The sequence below is a fragment of the Zonotrichia albicollis genome, chromosome 4, assembly GCF_047830755.1.
Source record: "Zonotrichia albicollis isolate bZonAlb1 chromosome 4, bZonAlb1.hap1, whole genome shotgun sequence".
Lineage (NCBI taxonomy): Eukaryota > Metazoa > Chordata > Aves > Passeriformes > Passerellidae > Zonotrichia > Zonotrichia albicollis.
In genome coordinates, this window is record NC_133822.1 from 72,269,542 (window position 1) to 72,292,493 (window position 22,952).

General features: G+C 38.4%; 1 protein-coding gene across 25 annotated transcripts in view; it reads left to right on the forward strand.

Annotated features, from left to right (window-relative positions):
- The window catches only part of PLEKHA5 (pleckstrin homology domain containing A5), a 154,853-nt gene that overhangs the window by 108,986 nt on the left and 22,915 nt on the right, over nucleotides 1–22,952 (forward strand). For 7 of the 25 annotated variants that reach the window (XR_012580142.1, XR_012580143.1, XM_074540071.1 and 4 more), the window contains 6 exons: nucleotides 3,542–3,994; nucleotides 9,798–10,260; nucleotides 12,381–12,464; nucleotides 15,047–15,190; nucleotides 15,911–15,964; nucleotides 19,914–19,994. Coding sequence is in view for 22 of the 25 variants with exons in the window: in XM_074540071.1 (XP_074396172.1) it covers nucleotides 3,542–3,994; nucleotides 9,798–10,260; nucleotides 12,381–12,464; nucleotides 15,047–15,190; nucleotides 15,911–15,964; nucleotides 19,914–19,994 (1,279 nt within the window). In the remaining 3 variants the exon portion in view is untranslated. Of the gene's footprint in view, nucleotides 1–3,541; nucleotides 3,995–9,797; nucleotides 10,261–12,380; nucleotides 12,465–15,046; nucleotides 15,191–15,910; nucleotides 15,965–19,845; nucleotides 19,995–22,952 lie in introns of all 25 variants that reach the window. The other 18 variants (XM_074540073.1, XM_074540078.1, XM_074540086.1 and 15 more) reach the window with 7 other exon arrangements.

Here is a 22,952-nt window from a genome sequence, read left to right on the forward strand (position 1 = left end):
CTCATCTCTAAGTAACCTGAAGTTTGGCATAGATGGAGTTTAAGCATAAATGGTTTTAGTTCAGTCAAATTTGGCAGTGCTTTTGTTATTGAGTTCTGTTTTTTTTTAGAAGTCCTGGCATTGCACTGAATACAGTTTTCGTTAACAGACTGGATACTTGCAATACAATAAATGAGTAATTAGGAACTTACTTTCTTAAATATTCATGTAAAGTAATGTTGGGCCACTGTTAATTGCCTGTTCATATAAAAAGCCCAGTGATAATTCAGGAGCTTTTTGCAGTATAATTCTTTAAACCTAGAAATCAAGACACTCCACTGCTTGTGGTACTCTGGAAATCATATCCAACTGTCTGTTAAACAGAATCTTTTCAATAATTTTAGCACATTTTTTGTGTCTGTTTTTCTGGAGATGTGAGTTCCTTGGAGAGGATAAAGAGAAGTGGAATATTAAAAACATTAAGTTAGTGGGAGGGAAGGGGTGTTGCAAGTTTTTTATAAACTCTTATTTTCCACAAATAGTTAGCCATGTAAACCACAAATGAGATAGTGAAGTGAGAAAGTCAAAATGTACCCATTTCTCTTAGAACTGGTCGTTATTAGCAGCAGAAATGTTCCCTTCTGATGTTTAGCTGCAGGGAAGGACAAACAGTATTTGGCCCTATTGACTGAACTGTAATTATTCCTTTCTAAACAGTTTTGATTTTACCTAGATAGTGCATTCAAGTTTAATAATGTGCTGAGAGGCCTATTAAAATAATTAATCCAAGTGCTGTAGTCAGTGAGGAGCTGTAGAAGCTTATGACTCAAAATATGATCTCAAACCCCCTCTCTGGGTGCTTGCCTGTGTTTGTAGATGATAGTGTCCACCAACACAGTGATTTACCATTTTACCCTAAATGCTGATTCTCTGCTCTCCCAGGTTTGAGTGCCATTTTCTGTCCTTTCACTGTCACCTTGTGTGCTGCAGCCTTTGTTTCTCCTCAGTGATGCAGCATGTACTAAGAAAAGATTGCTTTTTTTTCCCTCCTGGGGTAGTTACTTTCCCTGAACAGCATAAGCCAGGCTGCCAAAAAAGCACTTGTTAGCATAGAGACATCCACAGTGGGGGCTGACTGACGTCAGTGTGCTTGGGAAAAATGGCTTTTCTTTTTCAGATGCCTCTGCCTAGCTTTGTTAAATCACAGCCCTCCTGTCCATCTGATCATTAATCACATGCTCCCCCCTCTCCAACCCGTTCAGAATTACTTCTTTATATAAACCAGCATAAAATAGTACTTCCCCTGTACTGCATATTGTACATATGATTCCTTTTTGGTTGCAGAAATATATAAATTGCATTCAGCATATGCTGAAAGACCCATGTTCAATGCTCATTCTCTTCCTCTATCCCTATCCCATCCTCAAATAGCCTGCCAGCTTTGTTGAATATGTCTTTGAGAGCTAGCTATGAATATGGAGCCAAATATACATATGGATTTAGGTTTCTTACATTTGTTTCTGATAATTTCTCCCCATATGGATCCTTCAGTGTGGAAAGAGATCCCTTGCTCACTCAGAATTGGCTGATTTGGTTCCACCAAGTTGAGAGAGCCCAGCAGGCTGTTTGAATGTCAGTGCTGCAGCCTCTACACCATCCCAAGGAGTGTCAAATGGAAATGTTTGGCTCTGTATAACCATAGTAATGAGGGGTACAGCATGAGGCTGCATGGAAAAACAATTCTGTGATTTTGGGAGTTGCTGGTTTTTAATTAAAACACAGTGGAAAGTATGAGAATGTGAATTGAGCCCAGTGCCCAGGCTTGACTTTGCCACATATATAATGAGTGTCCTAGAGGTGCCACTCTCCCTCTCCACCATGGATTTTCCACCTTTTCCTGTGCTCTAAAGCCACCTGAGAAAGATTTATAATAAATTTTATATTATATAATGGGGTAGGTGGTGCTATTGAGGCACACTGCAAATATTAATGCCCACGTTCAGGATTATTTGCAAGGTAGTCTTTATATCCATTTGTAAACTCCAGAGTGCTGCCTGAAAACTGAAATCTTAACACCCTTTTTTTTTTACTTGATAATTGTGGGAAATGGACTTTTTAATTCACATTCCTGTTGGGAAAATCCTTTGGTTTCTGGTAGAACACTGGCTGGTGCAGTTTTGAGGTGGGAGTGAGGAGGTGATCATTTTCTTTTCCATCACCTTGAGAAGGAACCTAGGCACAGATTTTTGGTCTTGAGAGTGATTTAGGATCTTGGGTGGGGGGAAATAAATAGCTTTTTTCACAATGGGATAAGCAATAATCAATAATGCTTACAGCTGTGTGTACAGTCAGTCTTCTTGTGCTCCTGGTAAGTTGTGTGTGTAATAGCCCTTCTACAGACACTTGAACTGGATGCAGTTATAAAGATGAATAATGCATTTTTTTAAAAAAAGTTGCAAAACAAAAAGTTAATTCAACATCCTCTTAAAATAAAGTGTTGTTCTTAGTTTGGTTTTATACAGAGATGTAATCTTAAGAAATTATATCTCTTCCTCTTCTTTCCTCCCATAGCAAAAAATGCAGAGCAAAACATTTTAAAGTAGTGGGGTTATTTTTCTAGTGAGCTAAACCCAAAAGTCACTTTTTGAGCTGAAATTGAAATTCTGGTCCTCCCAGTATGGCAAAAGATAGAGCCTCTTGACATTTTGAAATTTTAAAAAGAAGATCACTAATAGAACTGCATACATTGAGTGCTTGTGTAAATACTGTAAAGCAGTAGCAATTCCAAAAATATCATTATTTCTGCGGTACAGTTCCTTAAGTCAGCAGCTATTTCCCCCTAAAATTGGAAAAAGCCACAGTCATTTTCTGCAAAATGTGTGCCAGCCAAAGTGATAACACACCAGAGAAACCTAATTGATACCAGTGACCATGAAAAGCCATTTGCTTTCTTGAAAGGAGCTCATTATATGCTAAATTCAGCAGTGTTGTGAATCACAAGCTGACTTTGAAAACCATCTGAATTTCAGGCTGTTGACATTTGGAAGCTGTAGCTCTTGGAGAGCCACTGAATATTTTCACCCCTTGAATTTTCAGCCCTCCAGGAGCTGAGCATCCTCTTTTTTCAGGCTCTGGCTTTATTTCCTGTTGTGCATGTGTTTTCTAGGGGTTTAATTGACTGTTGTGAATTTTAAATAAATGACCTCATGTTACAATTGTTTTTAAAACAGCAAATAAAGAGAAAAGTGTAGAAGAAAACAATACTCCCACTTGCCAACCAGAAAAACCCCAAATCAACCAACCAAAAACCAAACCAACCAAGCACTACCACAAATCCCCAAACAAAATTAAAAACAAAAGAAAAAGAAGACCAAAACAGCAGCAACAAAACCCCCCAACCTCTCCTTGATCATTGTGAAAATGTCCTGGTTCTTTCTCTCAAAGTCAAGATATTGTTGTAAAATATATGGTCAGGGGTTCACTGAAATAACTTCCAATTTTTTATTACTATTTGTAAGGAACATTTTTTTTGTATTATAACTTGTGATATGTTCCCTTGCAGAATAGAAAAGTTCACTGTTGAAAATACATCACCTCGAGAGGCAAATAATATTTCAAACCATCGGGTGCTAATTAAGCCAGAGGCACAAAACAACCAGAAGAACAGAGAAGTGAACAAAAACGAGGAGAAGAAAGCTTTGGAAGCCGAAAAATACGGATTCCAGAAAGTTGGGCAAGACAGACCGTTGACAAAAATCAACAGTGTGAAGCTGAACCCTTTAGGATCCGAGTACAGGACTTTGCCCATAAGCACAATTCCAGGTGGGCACTTCAGGCCTGTCCATTTGAATGGATCTGAGAGTAAATCCATGGGAGTTGTGCTGGCAGATGTCGGGGATGGAGCCCATCACAACGCCGAGTCCGAGCGGGTCATGCAGAGAACCAATTCCATGCTGCAGCTGGAGCAGTGGATTAAAATCCAGAGGGGGAAAGGACAAGAGGAGGAGACAAGGGGGTGAGTACCGGGTAATTTTATTTTGAGACTTTCTAGTAAATAATGCATTTGTACCCTGGTTAGTTTCTGTCGTTCTGGATCTATATTATATAATCGCATTCTTCATTCTCTAAGAAGTGCCCGGGTGACTTCTCATAACAGATGTATGAGAGTTTCTTTTATTAGAATTTGAATGGTTATTAATAAACTAAACTATATTAATAATAAATAAAAATGGCCATAAACCCTTTTTGAATGTGAGAAATTTCCCTGCCCTAGCAAGGAAGAGATGTCATCACTCACAAAAATTCTTTTTCCTCTTAAAATCTCTTCTTGAAATTGCCCTCACTTCTGCATTTGAGAACTTCTCAGAACAGATGTGTGGAAGTTTCTTTTATTAGAATTTGAATGGTTATTAATAAACTAAACTATATTAATAATAAATAAACCCTTATAAACCCTTAAGCTTGGCCATAAACCCTTTTAGGGTGTGAGAAATTTCCCTGTCCTAGCAGGGAGAAGGTGTCATCACTCACAAAATTCTTTCTCCTCTTAAAATCTGTTCTTGAAGTTGTCCTCATTTTGCATTTGAGCACTTCTCAGAACAGATGTGTGGAAGTTTCTTTTATTAGCATTTGAATTATTATTAATAAAATATATTAATAACTCAATAAATAAAAATGGCCAGAAACTCTTTTTGGGTGTTGGAAATTTCCTTGTCCTATCAGGGAAAATGTCATCAGTCATAAAAATGTGTTTTTGAAATTGCCCTCTTCTGTATTTTTTGCTCGCAAGTTCTTGTAATAATATTTTATTTTAAATTCTTTTGTAAAAAATATTCCTGGGCGCTTTTAAACTTTAAACCAGGTTTAAATGAAGAGAGGAAGAGAAGATTTATCTAAAAATAAGGCACAGAATCTAACTTGATGCTTAAAGCTTCTCTTCTCATGAAATTAGCTATCAGCCAGTTATAATATTAAGCTCTAGTGCTTATTCATGAAGCTTTAAAGCGATGTGTGAATGATTGGCAATATTGAATGTCGTGCCAATAGCAATTTCTCTGTCTGAGAAGTGTAGGGACGTTGCTTCCAGGCTGCCTTACAGACAAGCAGCTCCAGCAGGAAAATGCAAAAGGTTTTTTATATTACATTTGATAGGAAGTATGGAGATGCTATCACAGGAGATACTTTGAAGGGCTGGAAATGAAGGATTTTGTGTATAGATGGATGGCAGAGCAGAGCTTAAGATAAACCAAGTTCAGAAAATGTGTTTTCCCCACAAATTTTGAGATAGTACCTGGGGGCTTCTCAGTTTTTGCAAAATCTTGAAACATTTCCATGAACTTGGCTTCCACTTGCCAAGGTTGAACATTTCCTCCCTGCTTTTAGCCTTTCATTACATATAATTAGGAATTGTTAATGTGGTGTTTGATGAAATAATCATCATAAGTAGTTTGATCAAGTTTGAACTTGCAATACAGACAGGGACTTGCACACCCTGACATTAATCTTATTATTCAGGCTTGCATAGTGAGAACTCAGAAGGCTCTTTGATGCAGTTAATTTTTTTAATTGGACTTTAAAACTTGCAACCAAACAGAAGAAGCTAGAATAGATGTGCTATTTTTCAGTTCTGAATAAGTATAAAAACACTAAAACTGATTTCATAGTGAGAATCAAATAGAGGGAAATGCTATTAACAATATGTTACTAATTAACAATATTTTATTCCTGAGTATAGGGAACACTTGTTTGCCTAGCTAAGGGTGGCACTGATAATATAAATGCTTTCAAAAGCAGTTCTACAAAAAAGTGGCAAACTGAAGGAGAATTTGCCTTGAGCTATCTTTTTTGCTTTGCATGGAGACAGCCTTGAATAATGATCCTAATTTCTGATGTATATAGTGATGTCTTTTAAACGGGGCTTCATTTAAATTTAAAATTTTATTTTTGTTCAGGTTGCTAGTTTATGGCTGGAGACAGAAATTTAAGTAGAATCAAAGTTGGTGAATGAGAGTAGAAAAAAGTCTGGTTTATGCTAAGGCTTAAGGTTGGGAGAGGATCCTAAGGCTGTTTAAGACCTGTAAACCTCATAACTATAATTTTTTTTTAAAGTAGTCTTTACTTAATGGGGGAAAGTTGCTGACTCTCCACCAAGCTGCTTTCCAGTGCATCTGTATTATTGTGTCTGCTTTACAGAAATCGTGGAGCACCCAACTGAGTATATCTGTTGTGAAAAAATTGGGACAAATGCTAAGATGTCAACAAAGATGTTCAATTAAATGACTATATATAAAAGAAAAGAGGATCTCTTAGCTGTCCTTAATATAGAGTGAAAAATGTTCACTATACAGCTACTAATTTTTTAGAGGAACAGGCTGACCACTCAGTAGTTTGATTGCCCAAAAAGTAATGAGAATGACAGCAATGTAGATTTTAATTCTTGAAGCTGTTATCTGTTGTTTCCATGGATCTAGACATCTAGTTTGGCAAAAGCCACATGAATAAACTGCTGCCTTAAGGAAGGCAAACCTTTTTAAAAACAAAAATAAATGTGGTTTGAATAAAAAATAAACACATTCCACTTCAGTATCATTTTATTAAATTTTGCACTAGTCAGTTATGAAAAAAATATGTTTTTCACAAAAGTAGTTTACTTGAGTGTCCTTTCACAAATGTGAAAAAATACAGAAGGGTTGTTTGGTACTAAGGGATGCTTTTTGTTGCTGCTACCCCAGGATGTGAGCTTGTCTCTCCTGCCTTGCCTTTATAAAATTCATCCAAAATAATAAATGCCTGCAGTGAAACTCCAGGTATCCATCTTCACTCTGCCACCCTTTCTTGATTCTTACATGGAAGTTCTGTATTTGGGGCCAGCTGGTATTTGTGTTCATTAGGATGAGGGGCTGTTTTGAGGTTTCAATATGAGGATATTCACAGCATTGCAGCACTGAGCCTCTGAAGGCGTAGCAGCAATGTTGCTTTCCCAATGTGTTGGTTTGAGAGCCAGGTGTCTGCTGAGGAAGGCAGGAGCCTCCCTTGAAATGGAATATGTAAACTCTGAATGATAATAATTTGAAATTAAGGGGCTCTCAGGCGAAGATATGGGAATAGGAATAACAGTTCTTTATTAGGAAAATTAAATTACAGATACAATAGTACAAAAAAAAAAAAAAGAGCCAGAACATAAGATGGCACCCTGTGAGTCAGGGGGTGTCCCAGCCCCATCCCATGGGGGCTCAGCCCTCCTGCAGTGCCAGCTGTGGCTTTGCTGCAGCAGGGATCCTGCACAAGGGGGGAGTTTTCCTCTGCAGCTTCAGGGCTGCTGCAGATGGGCCTGGGCTCCCTCTGGAAATCCAGTGGAAAGGCTGTGCTGGTGTCCCAACCCTCAGATTGGATCCAGGGAGGAATGCTTGGCTCCTCCCCTGGGCGGAGCATCTCCCCATGGGATGCTGGGATTGGATCAGCCCTGCAGGGACACTCACTGGCCATGGACAGAAGATAAATAATAATTAATGGCCCATGAACAGAAGAGATCTCCTGGACGGAGGATTGGCTGTGGGAGAGATAAAGAAAACTGCCCAATGGACAGAAGAGAGTTGTTCCACCTCTAACAGATGGCAATAGAATGCACACCTCCAGGCACATCTTCAGTTTCCAAACTAAGACACATAAATAATCCAACTCAGACACCAGAACCACTGTTGCTACCCAAGAGACCACCTCTCAAGGTGTCTCTAAACACATGTGGAAGACTCTTTCTCATATGGGAGCAATTATAAGGAGCTATTTATGATGGCAGCTGCAGAAATATTTTGCAGCCTCAGACCCAGCTGCAGCAGTCTCCCCTCGTGTGCAGGGCAGCTGGAAGCTGCAGTTCTGTCTGGAGTTGGGGTTTGGGCTGGACTGGAATGACATTTTTGCAAGTATCAACAGGACATTGGTGAATCTATTTTGATTTTATCAAATGATGTAAAACAAGACTTAATATTGAGGTGGTTGTGGTTTTTACAGTTGTCATGGTTTACCAATTGAAGATGGATTATGTTATTTCTCTTCATGTTCCAGAACATAAGTAATTGCATGCAAATTTTAAATTGATGTCTTTGCACAGTAAGAACTTCAGGCAGCTTTTTTGCAAGATCAGGATATTTAAAGGTGCCAACAGGATTACACTGCCCATTTAATTAATAAAATGTGTGAGCAACTTCAGTGAGTGAGGTGTGTCTTGATACTAAATATATTCATGAAAATGTCAGGCCTTACTGTAGCTGTTATGGGATATAGCTACAAATCTGTTTTGAAAGTTAGAAATGGAGTTCAAAAGCATCTTGTTTGTTTTTAAATATGGAGCTGGACAAAAGCCTTGTCATTAATGGTATGTTACTAAAGAAATCTGGAGGTATTTAAGCAGACTTGGCAACAGGAGACTAGGACTTGGAATCCCTTTTCTCTTTTTGTATTTTTTTGCAAGAATGGGAAGCTGTCCAATACAAGATGGGAATAATTCTTCAGTAATTCTTGAAAAGCTTCAGAAACTGTAGCAGATTTTGTACACAAAGCTCTTTATAGCAGTTTTCATCTTCAAAATGTTGCAGGTGATCGTAAATACTCAGCTTAACTATTTTCAGAAAAGTGGGTTTCACCAGCATCAATTTCCCTGATAGTTATTCCATAAGGATCTCATGTGCATAATGCAAGTTTGTCATGCCATTTGATCTACATAATTTCTTTACTGTGTTTTTTTGTGGCACTAAATTAATTCAAAACCATCTCCAGGTTCTGGTGCTTCATGGTACAAGGATTTTAGTTCAGATTAGTGTGGGGTGTAGCTGGAAGCTGCTGCCCTCTCTTGGCTAAATCAGGTCCAATTTGAGGCTGATTTTGTTGTCTATAAGCAAGCATCAATCATATGCATGCTCTGTAGCAAAAGGCTTTAAGAGGAGCTCATTTGCATTTTAGATAAGGGCGGAATAAATCAATGTTTATGACCTAGATTTTGTCCTCTGAAATAAATTAACAAGAAGTGCTTTGTCATATTTAGGCATGCATCAATCCTCGGTATAGAAAATTTTTTAGTATTTTAACTAATGCTGAAAGTTTGCTAAATGGCTGTAGAACTGCAGACTTTTAATGGGGCAAATAATTAAGTAAATAAGCCTCTGAATTCATATCTGAGTTGAAAAGCAATAAAATATTATCAAACAAAGACATGTATTACTCTTTGTTTCACTTGAATGGCTGATACAAAATGGCTTGTCCTTGACAATTGCAAAATATAATTTCTTCAGACAATTACTGCAGTTTTCCCATGGACTGCTGTTCAAAGAGTTTTTTTAATGCTGCTCTTTTTTTTTATGTCTGTAGTAATTGCTCAGTATTTTCTTAGGGAAACGGCAGGATTTTTTAACTTTTGAAAAAACAAACATTTCAAATGGAAGTATGGAAAGCATATGGAATCAGTGTAGAACTTTAAAGTTTTAAAAACTTTCACCTATCCAGCATATACACAAGTTCCAAGATTTGATCAAAACTTGAAATCGAGTTTGCCAGTCCAGTAGAGTACTAGACTGGCAAACTGGTAAAAAGATGAAATACGGATTTTATCAGCAAGAGCTAATCAGAGAGAAAGGATCCACTTTGGGCTGCTACAGTGCATTCAGTCAGAATCATTGATTCTTGAATTGATGCCTTGAATTTCTTGAGCTTTTTTAAAATGGCATTCAAAATGGTATAAAAGCTGAGAGCTGGATAAACCCAACCCACAGCGAGCACCTTCCTATTGCCGTAATATTAATGCTAACAGAAGGAAACTTGTGTTCCAGCATCATCTCCTACCAGACGCTGCCGAGGAACATGCCAAGCCATCGAGCCCAGGTGCTGCCCCGGTACCCAGAGGGGTACAGGACACTGCCAAGGAACAGCAAGACACGTCCAGAAAGCCTCTGCAGCGTGGCTCCCTACGACAGGGCCGCGGGCGCCGTCAGCGCCGAGGACAAGCGGCGCTCCATGCGCGACGACACCATGTGGCAGCTCTACGAGTGGCAGCAGCGCCAGTTCTACAACAAGCAGAGCACCCTGAGCAGGCACAGCACGCTGAGCAGCCCCAAGACCATGATGAACATCTCCGACCAGACCATGCACTCCATCCCCACGTCCCCCTCGCACGGCTCCATCGCGGCGTTCCAGGGGTACTCCCCGCAGCGCACGTACCGCTCGGAGGTGTCGTCGCCGGTGCAGAGGGGAGATGTCACCATCGACCGCAGGCACAGGACGCATCACACCAAGGTAAAAAAAGGTTCATCTAACAGCTAAAGCTCTCATCTGCAGGGCTCTTCAGTAGAATGTGTCTGATCACTGGAAAACTCGTGTTGCGCTGGAGTGTATTTGACTATAACAGATTTTTTACATCACTGTTTTCGTGGAGAAAGGTTTGGTTTTTAAAAAGGGCTGAAAAATCTAAGAGTAGAAAAAATGTATTGTTTTATAATACCAGAAGATGGGAACATGTCTTGATATTACTGCCCATGATATGTTTCCTCTAAAAACAATAAGTCAATAGGCAAATTATTCAGAATACCTCATGCATGTACAGAACACTAACTCCTTTCTATCACCAAGAGGACTCAGAATCCCAGGTTTCTTCACAGCTGCTGCTTTCTGTCCTTCAGCAACAAGTTTGTCTGCCTTGGACTCCAGCAGCAAATCGAATGTGTTGTTCCATTTTATGCCTTTGAGCTCTTAGGGAGATCACTGAAGATCAGCGTAAATGTACACAACCCCATTGCTTGAGCCCTGAGAGGGAGACACAAAGAATTGTGAACTTGGGTGCCATATGTGCTGCTCTGCTACATCCAGCATGCTTGTGTTACCATGGGTTTTAATAGATTGGAAATAATTAAATAAAAATTACTCCTTCAGTTGGATGTAAAATGCTCCTCAGCATTTTCTAAAAACTTCATTCTTGGATGTCTTTTTTTTGATGCCGGCAAAGAAAAAAAATCTGTAATTATGACTTAAAGCAATTTAAACAACTTAGAGTTGATTATCAGGTGTTGGATTTTAAAGTTTTTAGATCCCGATCACCAAAGGAATAATTTTGCTTTGGCATCTTTTATGTCTCAACTGTTCTGAAAATTTAGTAATCAGTGCTTCTCACATATCTGAGAAATACCACTGGGTCAGTGCTGCAGAGTTTGTATTGCTTGTCCTGTCAGCCATGTTTTGCTTCATGTTTTTGTCCCTTGTTGAACACTTTATGCTCGTCTTTCATTTAGTATTGAGTATCTTTTATTCAAACCTCCTGTTTCCCTTGAGTTTTTCATGCTGTTTGGTGTGTATTTAATTAGTTACAAAATTAGCTTTTGCCATTAACTTTAAAAACACTCCTGTCTTTAAGAGGTGGGTTATTAGAAGACTCACCATTTGAAATCAGTAGGGTAAATTTAACATCTAAACCCCATCTACATAGAGATCTTAGGTTTTTCAGCACAGATAGCCATCCAAACAGGAAGCTCTAGAATTCATCCAATATTCTAATTTCTTCTGTCTTGAAGAGTTCAAACATTGTTCCTCATAATATGTCAGTTGTTATTCCAAGACCTTCCCTATTATTCTTGAAATAGAAATGACATCTGCAACCCTGAGAATGCTGCACTACACCCACAGAATTTACTTTATCTAGCAATCTGCCCCTAATATTTTGAGAGTACAGCAGGACAGAAAAAGACTGCCTCCCCAAATTGCTGTTGTTGAGCTGTCCTTAAATGAACTGTGTCCTATGAGTTCCCTTTGCAACACTGGTAAAGGAAATAAGTCCTCAATGGTTTTTTTATCACAAATCATTGTAGATATACTTTCCTAAGGTATCTTGCCATGACTGTGGACCTTTTTATGCTAAAACTGTTGTTTTCCAGGATTCCTTTAAAATTGCTACAAAACATTTCATATTTGTGAATATTTAATATTTTTCAATGTTCTTAGCTAATGTCTACATTTATTTAACATACATTTAAGTGATAATAATGTACATTTAAGCGAAAAACACCCACTTTGGGGAATCTTACTGGTTATATTGTTTATGCTTTGGAAATAGAACTGTAGTGGGAGTCTCTCGGTGTATTGTCAGAAATAATTGTGATTTTTGGGTAGACCTTGCTCGTGGTCAGCACTCTGTCAGTAGAGCAACAATAATGAGGGAGAACTGTTAATTAAATATGAAATTTGGGATATTTCTAAAATTTAGAGACTTAGTAACCTACGTAGTAAATCAACAGGGAGAATAACTGGCACAAATCATAGCAAATTTTCATGAGAGGGAAGTTAGCTTGACGTTTTGTGTTAGCATTTAAAGTTTTTGAGTCTTTAGAAACATCTGTGGGTTACACTGTGCTATTTTTTTTGTGCAGCATGTCTTTGTGCCTGACAGAAGGTCGATGCCAGCAGGTCTGAGTTTACAGCCTGTTACTCCTCAGAACCTCCAAGGCAAAACAGTGAGTTGGATTTTTATTTGATACGTCAGGGATTTTTTTTTAATAATAATCCCTTAAGTATGAAGAGGCAACATGGAAATTTTATTCTAGTTCAAGCTTGCTTTAAATGTAACCTTTATTTAAATTATCAGGGGAAGAAGTACTCTGTGATTCCACAGAATTCTGAGAATATTGTGGAGCTGCTGAGTCAAGGTTTTCTTAGGGAATTACAGATTTATTATTTTTTAATCGTTGTTGATACATTGCTGAAATTCCTGGGAGAGGGTAGACTACATCACAGAACACTTATTTCTTCATTAATTATTCAGAAAAATCCTAGAAGTAAAGTTTGGCTTTTTTGGAAATGCCAAAGAGTGTTTTATAGAAGGATGTCCTTTCTGACACTGTACTGTGGTAGAGCTCAAATTCCCATTGAAGATATTTCATCAAAGTAATGTTGGTGAATACTCCCCACTTTCCTAGTTCAAACATGACTCTCAGCCAAAAAATTGCCCTAAATTGATGCCACTTCTTTGCCAGTTTTTATCTCCTTTTTTTTGTCATCTCTGTCCATCCGAAAATACCAATTGAGAGTTATGAACTAAGAAAAATTATTTTTTAATTATTTTTTTATCATACTGTGGGCAGCCAGTCCTTCCACAGCCTCGAGCCCTGTTTCCTGCACTTCCCAGCACAGATTTCTGCCACCTTCAGTGACTTTTGGGGTTGTCCTTTGGCAGCTGGAACCTTCCAGACATTTCTTGGGGTTCAGGGCCCCCTCAGCCATTCTGGGCTGATCTCCAGACAGGTCCAGGAAACCAACCAGAAATCCACAGCAGAACAGGGCAGGGCCAGAGCAGGAAACCTGTAGGTAGCCCTGAGAAAAGTTTGTGTTATGGCTGTTGGAATAGTCCCAGGACCTGCACCAAATGCACAGTACCTGCAGCAACTTTATGAATGTCTAAAGAGGAGTAGGAGTTCTGTTCTAAGAGCTCCTCTGTGGAGAAAGTTTGGGTTGGAGTGCCATGAAATAAGTTACTCCTAATGCATTAAAATTGGGCTTTTTCATGCCCAAATGGAGTTTTGATCTTGAAAAAGTGGATCACTGCTCCTTTTACTAGAAAATGCTACTTTTTGTTCTCATATTCCTAAAAATGAGACTCCTTGTGCTTTGAGTGGACATTACTTGCCAGACTGAAAGCGCTGTTGCCTATTTTCGGAGAGAACTCCAAAATGCCCTGTGTAGCAATCTGGATTCTTACACTTGCTCTCTGCAATTCAGTATTTTTAGTCCAGGTATTGAAGGAGAACTGTAAGAAGGAAAACTGCCATTAGACAATTTGGGTTTGGTGTTGGTTTTCCCTCAAAAGCAAATGGTTTTTCCAACTGAAGCTCTGTGGAAATCCCTTGCTCCCTCTTGTGGGCTCCTCTGTTCTTAACTCATACAAGTGCTGGTGCCATGCTCCTTCTCAGAGATTTTTCCCTCTTTATTCTGAGAAACTGGTATTCACTTTCAGCATTTTTTATGTGGGGTTCTCTGGAACTCTTTACTTCTTTGCTTTGGGGAAGTTCTGTGCCTGTGGGAGAGCGCTGGCAGGGGTTTAGGAGCTTTTTGTGCTTGGGCTTTGTTTAACTCACAGTGTTTGTGAGAAAATCAAAATTCTGGATGAATATTTAACCTCTTGTAAGGCTGACTTCTGGTGAAGTGTAAGAAACAGAAGGAAACGGGAACATAACAAAAATACTTGTGATGCTCAGTGGTTTGTTTTCTTTGGAGTATTGCTAATAGAAATGGTTCCCAGAAAGGTTCAGGTGGAATTTCCCAAACTGACCTAAGCGGATCTGTGTGGAATTACCTGAAAAATACCCATTTGAGGTGGACTTTATTTCCATAATACATATAATCTATAATAAGTCTTAAATGCTATTCTTCATCCCTTCCTAAGGCTGTATTGTACAGCTTAGTCATAGAAGTAAAGCAGTAAAATAACTGGAGGCCTCAGAAAGGTGGGATGGAGAATCATTTTTGTCATGCTTGTGCAAATTTATTTTGTGAAAGGTGATTATTTCTGAGGTAGTTCGGTAAACATGGGATTGTCATCTATTTTTCCTCTCAATTTTGACACATACATTGGAAGAATTATTTTAAATAATTGTCTGAAGAATTATTTTTAAAACTAGATTTTCTTGAGGGCATGTTTTGATTCTTTCACCAAGCTCAAATGGCTGCCCACATACAGGTAATAATATCCTAAGGACTGGAGTTGTCTCCCTCTGACTTAAGTCAGTATCACCAATTTGATATGCCTGTCAGGAAAACTGAGGGCACAGACTTTGCCCTGCAAAATCCTCAATTATTACAGAATGTTTGACTTTTATGGCATTTGCTGGTTTGAGCAGTCAAAGGCTAACCCTTCATTTTATATTTGGAAGAGTTCAACCGGGGGAAATGTTTTCTCTTGTGTTGGATCACTGCCATAGTCCCTGCAAGGCACTCTGAAGGTGCACCCTCCTTTACTTTTAGTAGCAAACCCTTTATGAGGCGTGCCTTGTTTTACTGAGGTGTTGTTTGGGGTACCAATTAACCTTTTCTCTGCTCTTTGGCTTCTCACACTGCACTCCCTCAGCCGGAGGAGCTGACCCTGCTGCTCATAAAGCTGAGACGGCAGCAGGCGGAGCTGAGTAGTATCCGGGAGCACACACTAGCGCAGCTCATGCAGCTAAAGCTTGAGGCCAGCAGCCCAAAGGTCAGCCACCCAGCAATGTGTGTCCTGCTCCATGCTCACTAACCCACAGCCACCCATTAACCCAAGTCTGCTCTGTGCAAAGTTCTCCTGTGCGAGTGGAACTAACCCGGTGTGCGCGCGGTGCTCCGCTATCAACCCTTTGAGGTTTTGGTTGTTGAAGTAAGCCGAGTCAAAATCACCTGGGATTGTTTTTAAAGTGCCTTGTAGCTCGCTGGAGTTCTGGGCTAAACAGGCAAAAGCATCATAAAGACACCCCAGGACATTCAGGTTTAAAATCAAGTAGTTTTCATCTATTATTTTGTATTACAAACAAAATTAGTCGTGATAGATTGAGATTAATCTGCTGTTTATGCAGCCTCCAATCAGATTCCATCTTGTTTGTGATATGTGTACAAAAAGCAGGACATGTTTAAAACATGGAGTTATCAAAGGGTTCATAGTTGGCTGCGTAGTGGACATTGACATAAGCTGACTGTGTTTTGTGTGTAAACCAGAATGAAATGTAGTGGTCATGGTCTGATTCATAGCAAACTTTCATCATTTCTGTTTCGGGCTCAAAACTTGTTAACAGTTTGCTAAAAAAGGCAGTTAAAAACAGTATTGTATTTCTCCATTAAACAGAACTGTCTATCACTGTCTACTTTACATCCTTCCAAGCTCTTTTCATGCATTCTGCACCTTCTGTCCCTTTCCTTTTCCCCCCTGACTGCTGCCTGCTAGAATGAGATTCTTTCACATCACCTTCAAAGGAATGCCATATATTTGGATCACCAGGTGGGATTTGCAATTTACTTGTGTGTTTATATTTTTTAATGCTTTTTGCCTGCTCTTGTTAAAGCTGGAAATATTTGGGGGGAAGGCTTTTCAGTGCATTTTGTGAAGTTGGATGATGCCCACAGCATAGGATATCTCAATTGATCACAAATCTGAGCTCTTAGGGGAAAACAAAAATCCCTCAATTTAAAATTTGTCAGAAAACAGTAGCCAGTCACCATTCATTTGTATCTGTTCTAAATATGTTCCTAATTTCCTTTTCATAATAACACTAACTGTAGCATTTTGCCTTCTTTAACCAGTCCTAATATGTTTCCAAGCTCATATGACACACATGCAATTTATTAAAAAATGGGTACTTTTAAGAAGTTCAGTTTTTCAAATTTAAAAGTTAGATGTTTGTACAGGACATTAAATGAAGAGACGGTCAAACATGAAGAAATATTTTAAACAAATCATAACATGGCACCTCTTCTCATTTCTCTCAGTTCATTCTGAAGGATTTATATAAGAATAAGATCTTAATTCTTTCCAGTTTCTGGTATCTTATGGAGTGAAGGTTCAGTTCTTCACTAGGGTACAGGTCTTTATTAACATAATTGACTGCCAAGTGAAGAATTGTAATACCTGTCTTTCTGGCCTTGGGTGCATGATCAAATGGGATTTCTGTACAAGTTGTGTTTGACAAGTTTTGAAGTGAAGGTTTTTTTGGTAGCAGTTATAAAAGACAGTCATAATGCTTAGAACTAAAATAAGCAACTGGATGACCATTGGATAAAAATATAAAAATCACTTTATACACACTCTCACATGGGCTTCCTTGACTTTATTTTCCTACTGCCTCTTGGAAACAGGGTGGGAATTGTGACCAGTTCAGTTTGTTGGCAGTGCATTCCCAAGCATCTCTCTGTTGTTTTATTTAAGGGGCTTCAGCAGGTCCAAAACAGTAGGGACACACTGCTTGCTAAATTAGACCAAAATATTTCATCCAACTCAAATATTTCCAGTCTATAATGTTTTGGAATAAGAGAGTGATTATTCTGTCTTCAACAGCGTAATTCATTGTCAAGAAAGGATAACTGTCAATGTGAAATGTAAAATTGTTGTTACTGCTTGGTTAGCCAAGCTTGTCAGTATGATGGGCAGGATTAAATGGGGGGAATTGTCTATGTACAAGATGCAAAATAGTAAAAATTCTTTTCCTTTCACTTGCACCAGATAAAATTTAGAAATGTGATGTGGTAAGCATTAATTTAGGAAAGTGTGTAAGTCTTATAGTTGTGCCATACCAGAAATGCAAGGAATCAGTACAACTAAGAAATCAAGTCTAAAATCTATTGCCTTAATGTCAAAATCATGGAAGAGCAGGTTGGAATACTCACTTCTGTTGTTTTATAATACTGTCATCTACCTGTAGGAAATACATCCCCCTGGAAGTCTCTCTGCTTCTAGGGGTGGTATCACATTTATAGCTTTTCATTACTTTGCCAGATACCAATTTCCCTTTATGTTAAAAGCATAAAAAAATCAAAATTTATTTCAATGTAATTGAGACCCTTCCTCCTTATTACCAGTATCTGTAACCAGCGTGGATTAGTCTCTTACCCTCTCTGGATTTTAAATGTCCAGTGTGCTTAAATTAGGTATTTCCACTTGTGTTTAATCTCTGTAAATAGTGTCAGAACCTACTTTGCTTATAGCACATGGTGGGACTCCAGTCCCTGTGTCCTCAACTCTCACATTCTTGGTCACAAAGAGCTCAGTACTGTACTCAACAATAATAATAAATTTATTACAAGGTTGCACAGGTGACTTTTCAGGCAGACTAAAATTCATGTGTAATGAAGGTAATTTATATTCTGCTGCAATAATATGGCTGTTAAATAGGTGGGTTTCTTGTCAAGAATGAAGAATATTCAGTCACCTTTTGGAAAACATTTGTTTTTATATTGCTGTTTCCTTTGGCCATGCTCAGAAATTCTCACCTTACACTTTCTGATGGTTTTGTATTATGCTTTCAGAATTTTTGTTGTTGTTGTTGTTGGAGTTCAGAGAGGGGGAAGAAAACCTGAAAAGACTTGGCCCACAGATACCCAGCAATATGATTTCTTCTATGTCTTAGGGCCAAATAAATGGTTGTCCAGAACCCTTTTCTTTTTAAACCACTCTGCTGGCTCAAGGTTTGCAGAGTTGGGAGAGAGATTCAGGAGTAGTAAAAATGTTGAAAGAACTCCTGTAAATCAAAGTTGGAGCTTCTAGAAACCAAACATTACTTCAAAATGTCTTTTAAGCAAAGACACATTACTTATTTTCTAATCTGGATTTAAACAAACTTTGAGCAGTTCAACAGAAATTAATTCTGGCACTGCCTGTTACTGGTCAGAAAAAAAAAATTTGAAATGTTGTAGAAAGGTATTAGGTAGAGGATATGAAGTGGTTCAGATCCTGATAATAAAAATGCATACAGACCTGTGTGTTCTTAATAAAATATTTGATCCTCAGATAAATTTTTCTTTTATTAATTTATCAGTTGGCTGAATTTGACTGCTTGGCTTTGGGCCTTATTGTTTCTCTCTTTATTGAGATCTGTTTTAGTATCACCACTCTCTGGACAAAATTTTAATGTAGAGGGAGAACAACTTCTTGTGTCAGTTCTGGTTTTCTGTTTACATATAGTGGAGATGATGGAGTAATTGCTCGGGGCAGCTTGTTCAGGGGTTTTTCCCTGCCTTGAACAAACAGAGCATCATAAGCTTCCTAAGGTACCTGTTATTGCCTGATTAACTTACCAGCTGATCAGACATTGCAATGGATAAAAAGCAACAACAACAAAAAGGTCCTCTATCTACAACAAGAAAAAATAAGATAAAAAAAATACTCCTCCAAATGTAAAAGTTAGGTTTTTCCTAAATAATTTTGGGCAAGAAATACTAGAAGGCATCAGAAACTCATTCTGTTGCGTTTCCATCTATGAAAGAAGACCTTTTTATGCAAAGGAGCATTCCTTTTCACTTTGTATTTATATGCAGTCACGGAGAGTGAATATAAATACAAAGTGAAAGATCATGAATGCTCCTTCACACACTTCATGTAACCATGCCTGAAGCAGGTATTGCTAAAAGTTTCTGCTAAAGCAGTTATTGCAAAAATAGGAGGAGAATTGTGCATCAAGTGACTTTTCAGTTTTCTTCTGGAGAAGAAAACCACCTGTTTTCATCATTTCCCCCTTATTGTTTCCCTCTTATAGTCTCCTTTTTAAGACCAAAATCCCATAGTTTTTTCCTGTGTTGCACACTTTTCTGAAGCCCTAAATGTATGCAATGTGTAATAAAGTACCTGATTTTGACAATTGCATGCCTAGCAATAAATACTGATCATTATAGAAGGTGTCTGGCCAGTTCCAAAATAGTTTCACTCCTGTGTATGGGGGTGGATAAATGCAACAGGTAATGATTCCAAGCTCCAAAGGATATAAATCAGTGCAGTATATAAAGGCATTTTGTGATATGTGAACATGAGTCTATTCACAGGCTGGGAATGCTTATATCTTTTTAATGTACACTGAGTTATTAAGTCTATAGTTTAAAAAGTTTTCTGATAAAGGTTTGTGTTCCTGCTGCAAAATCCAATAATCCTTTTCATTTCAATACCATGCAAAGCCAAACTTGTTTTAAGCTTTTTTATTTTTAAAAAGGGAGAGTGTTGGTGAACAAATATTACATTGGTATTGAGCATTTACGTTACTTTTGATATATTTGTTTGATATTATTAAACTTTTCAGATGTTGGTATTAGTGAATGATGGAATATATGAAAAGCATGGGTTAAAATGTAATCTACTGCATTATTAGAAAGAATTAAAGTAGAGGCTATATTTTACAGTGTCGTCTTTCAAATCTAGCCATGCTGTAAACTGATGTTTGCTGTATGCTCCTCCTGATTTGAAATAGATGAAAGAGAATGAACCTTTAATCACCATGGTTCACACTATGATTGAGAACTCGGCGCTAAGACCGCAACTGTACCATCAAGTAAGGTCTTGGAGAGTGAATGAAATTGCTTTATCATCTGCCAGAATTTTCCTTAGTGACAGTTTTGGTTGTCCCTCAGATTTATCCATGACATTGGTGTTTCTCTCCTTTGCTTTGGACACCCACAAGTCATCCATGCTTCCCGAAGCGCTGCAGTATCGTTGGCATGGCTTCCGCTGCCTTTTCGTTGTTTACTATTCAGTGTACACTTCTGAGTAACTCCTCTCTGTCTAGACTATTTAATTAGCTGGTGCTTTATGCAGGTGTCCGGTAAAATTCATGAAACTTCCAGTGAGCTTCCAACATTTGTCTTAGCATGATTCTCTGCAATTAGTGTTCAAAGGTGCTTCTTTCTTTTGACCACTACAAAAGCATGTGAGCGGTGTTTACCTGGTCATTTCTGGCAATTTGTTTCATTCTAGGAAGTGGATTTACAAGTTTTTTGTTTGCACCTACCCAGCCTTTAGCCACTGAAGAAAGAAAGGATCAAAATAACTTTGATCTGGGGCCTGTAAATCCAAAAGGCAGTGTCTGTTCATAAAGTCACAGCAGACTTTACTGTGCACAATTACAGAGTATCTGGTGCTGGTTGGCAATGGTAAGATGGAAGAAGAATCAGAAATGTGAATGGAAATATTGTCTGGGAGTTGAGACCTGCACTAACTTATGAGCATGGCCAATCCCTCTCTGGTGGTGCTGGGGCTGAACTGAGCAGCCCCTGTCATGCCAGGGGGTGTTTGAGAAGTTTCTTGCCTCAGCCACAGTGAAGGTGTTGTTCTCACAAGGGAATATCTGGCCAGTTCCCTTGCATTTACGTTTTTGCCCTTGTGAGCCAAAATTGCGTATAAAGGTTGAACAGTCTGAAGAAAAGGAGATGTTCTGCCATGTAAAACAGATGTTTATAACTTCCATGTTTCTGAAAAATGCTGCAGTTTAATAGAATATTTAAATTTTTTTTTAAGTCAACTCCACATCGTAAGTTTGCTTCCGATCCAGAAATGTTGCCAAAAATAATCTCAGCTTTCCAAAGGAAGTTGGGATGTGAGTGACTGATTTCATGACCATCCAATTTGTGCTCCTACACACAAAAGAGGAGCTTTAACTTGGAACCTGGAGGGGAATTGGAATAGTTGGAGGGGAATGAGAGAAGTAAGGTGCCCCGGAGCCCTAAATGAAATTTTAGGGGTTTGTTGTAATTTTGACTGTTAGAATTTTTTTAAAGCAAGTAAATTTTGTGTGATAGAGTATGTAAGATAAATCAATGGGGGTATAATGAGCAGAGGTGTTGTAGACATGTCAGGGGAAACTAGCCCAAGCTTCTAATATTAAATAGACATATTTTATATAGTTGTGCCTGGGCTGATCTGCTCCTGCCTTTGGGGATACCAATAAATTCCTCAGGGCTGCCCTGGCCAAGCTCTGCTGCCAGCTGCAGTGTCTGCCTTCGCCTTGCAGGCACATTTAACTGAATAAACACCTTTTTTGGCATTCTTGTCAGAGAAGCAGTGACTCTAACAGGTCCTGAGGACTGAATAACCTGCTGCCTCTGGAGATGTGGTCTCTTCAGGGCAGAGGGTTTGTGACATGCTGAAGGCTTCTGCAGAAGCTGCCTTAGCTGAGGAGCCACAACATCTTCTGCTTGCGTGGATAAAGTTTTCCTGTGTGAGATGTTTCATTAACTGACTTTCTGGAGAGGCTAAAAATACACTCCAAATTTCACTGTCTAAATAGTCTTCTAAACTTTTGTAATGCAAAATCAACCCGTTTAAAATTCTGGCAACTTTATTTAAAGTCTAAACAACGTATAATTTCTTATTCAAATGAAATAAATTTGTTTAACAATCATCTTTCCTGCTGCAGTTTTAAAGCCATGTAAATAATTGTGAGAAGCCTCTGTGCAAGTGAGTGAAACTGGTTTTGTTGTCAGGATGCTAAAATAGTTTGTGATGACTGCAACCATTCCTGTGGATAAAGGAAAGGATCTTTCTCAGCTTCAGTTTATTCAGAGCTCATTTAGAGTTAAGCAAATGAAAGCAAGAAAAGTTTGTATTTAATTTGTCTTGCTTCCTTTTTGTAATGATTAATGGTTCTTTAGTAAAGCAGCAAGAACCTCTATTATTTCAAATGTGTTATTTATAAGGCACTTTTGCTTGTGATTTGTTACATCTTCAGAGTTATTTAAATCACTTGACTTACATCAGTCTGCTCTGCAGACTGTGCTATAAATTCACAAGTACAGGCCATGGAAATTATTCCATATGTACAGACAAGAAAAAAGTTTTTTATAGACTAGACCCATTTCTCCCTTGGTTTGGGGTCTTTTGCTTCTTTCTAATAGTAGATGGGAATGTTAATCTTGTTCTCCAGTCTTTTACTCTAAAGCAGTACAGGCTGACTTTAAAAGCAAAGTTTTCCTCAATTCCTCTTATATGTCTGAGTTCCCTTTAGGAAGAAAAGTGAAAATCTGAGCGCAACAAGCTAAAGTCCAGGTCTTGCCATGGAGAATTGTTCTTAATAGATTAAAAACAGAAGAAAATAGCCCTTAAGTTTTTTGTTCCTATAAAGATAGGGAGGTTTTGCTTACGGCTTGTTATTATTGTTACAGGAGCTGCATATATTTAAATTGTTATGCATGTTAGATTTTGAGATGTTTCAGGTTGTGTTATGAACACAAGGTGATGTTGTTCGAGCCAAAAATCTTGTCTTTTGCATTTGAAGTGTTTTAGGTCACAGAATTCAAAATTAGGGGAACCTTGCTTAATGGGGCTAAATGCCCATGTGCCCTGCTTCCTGACAGCAAGAAGTATTTTAAAAAGCAAGAAGTAAACAAAAGAGCCTTTTGCAAGTCTTGATTTTAATCTTATGCTCAACAACAAAATATCCTAGGTTGTCTTAATTTCCTACGTGCAGCGTCCTGCAGAGGTACATATCATGTTTTTGGGGTGTGAAATATCTTCC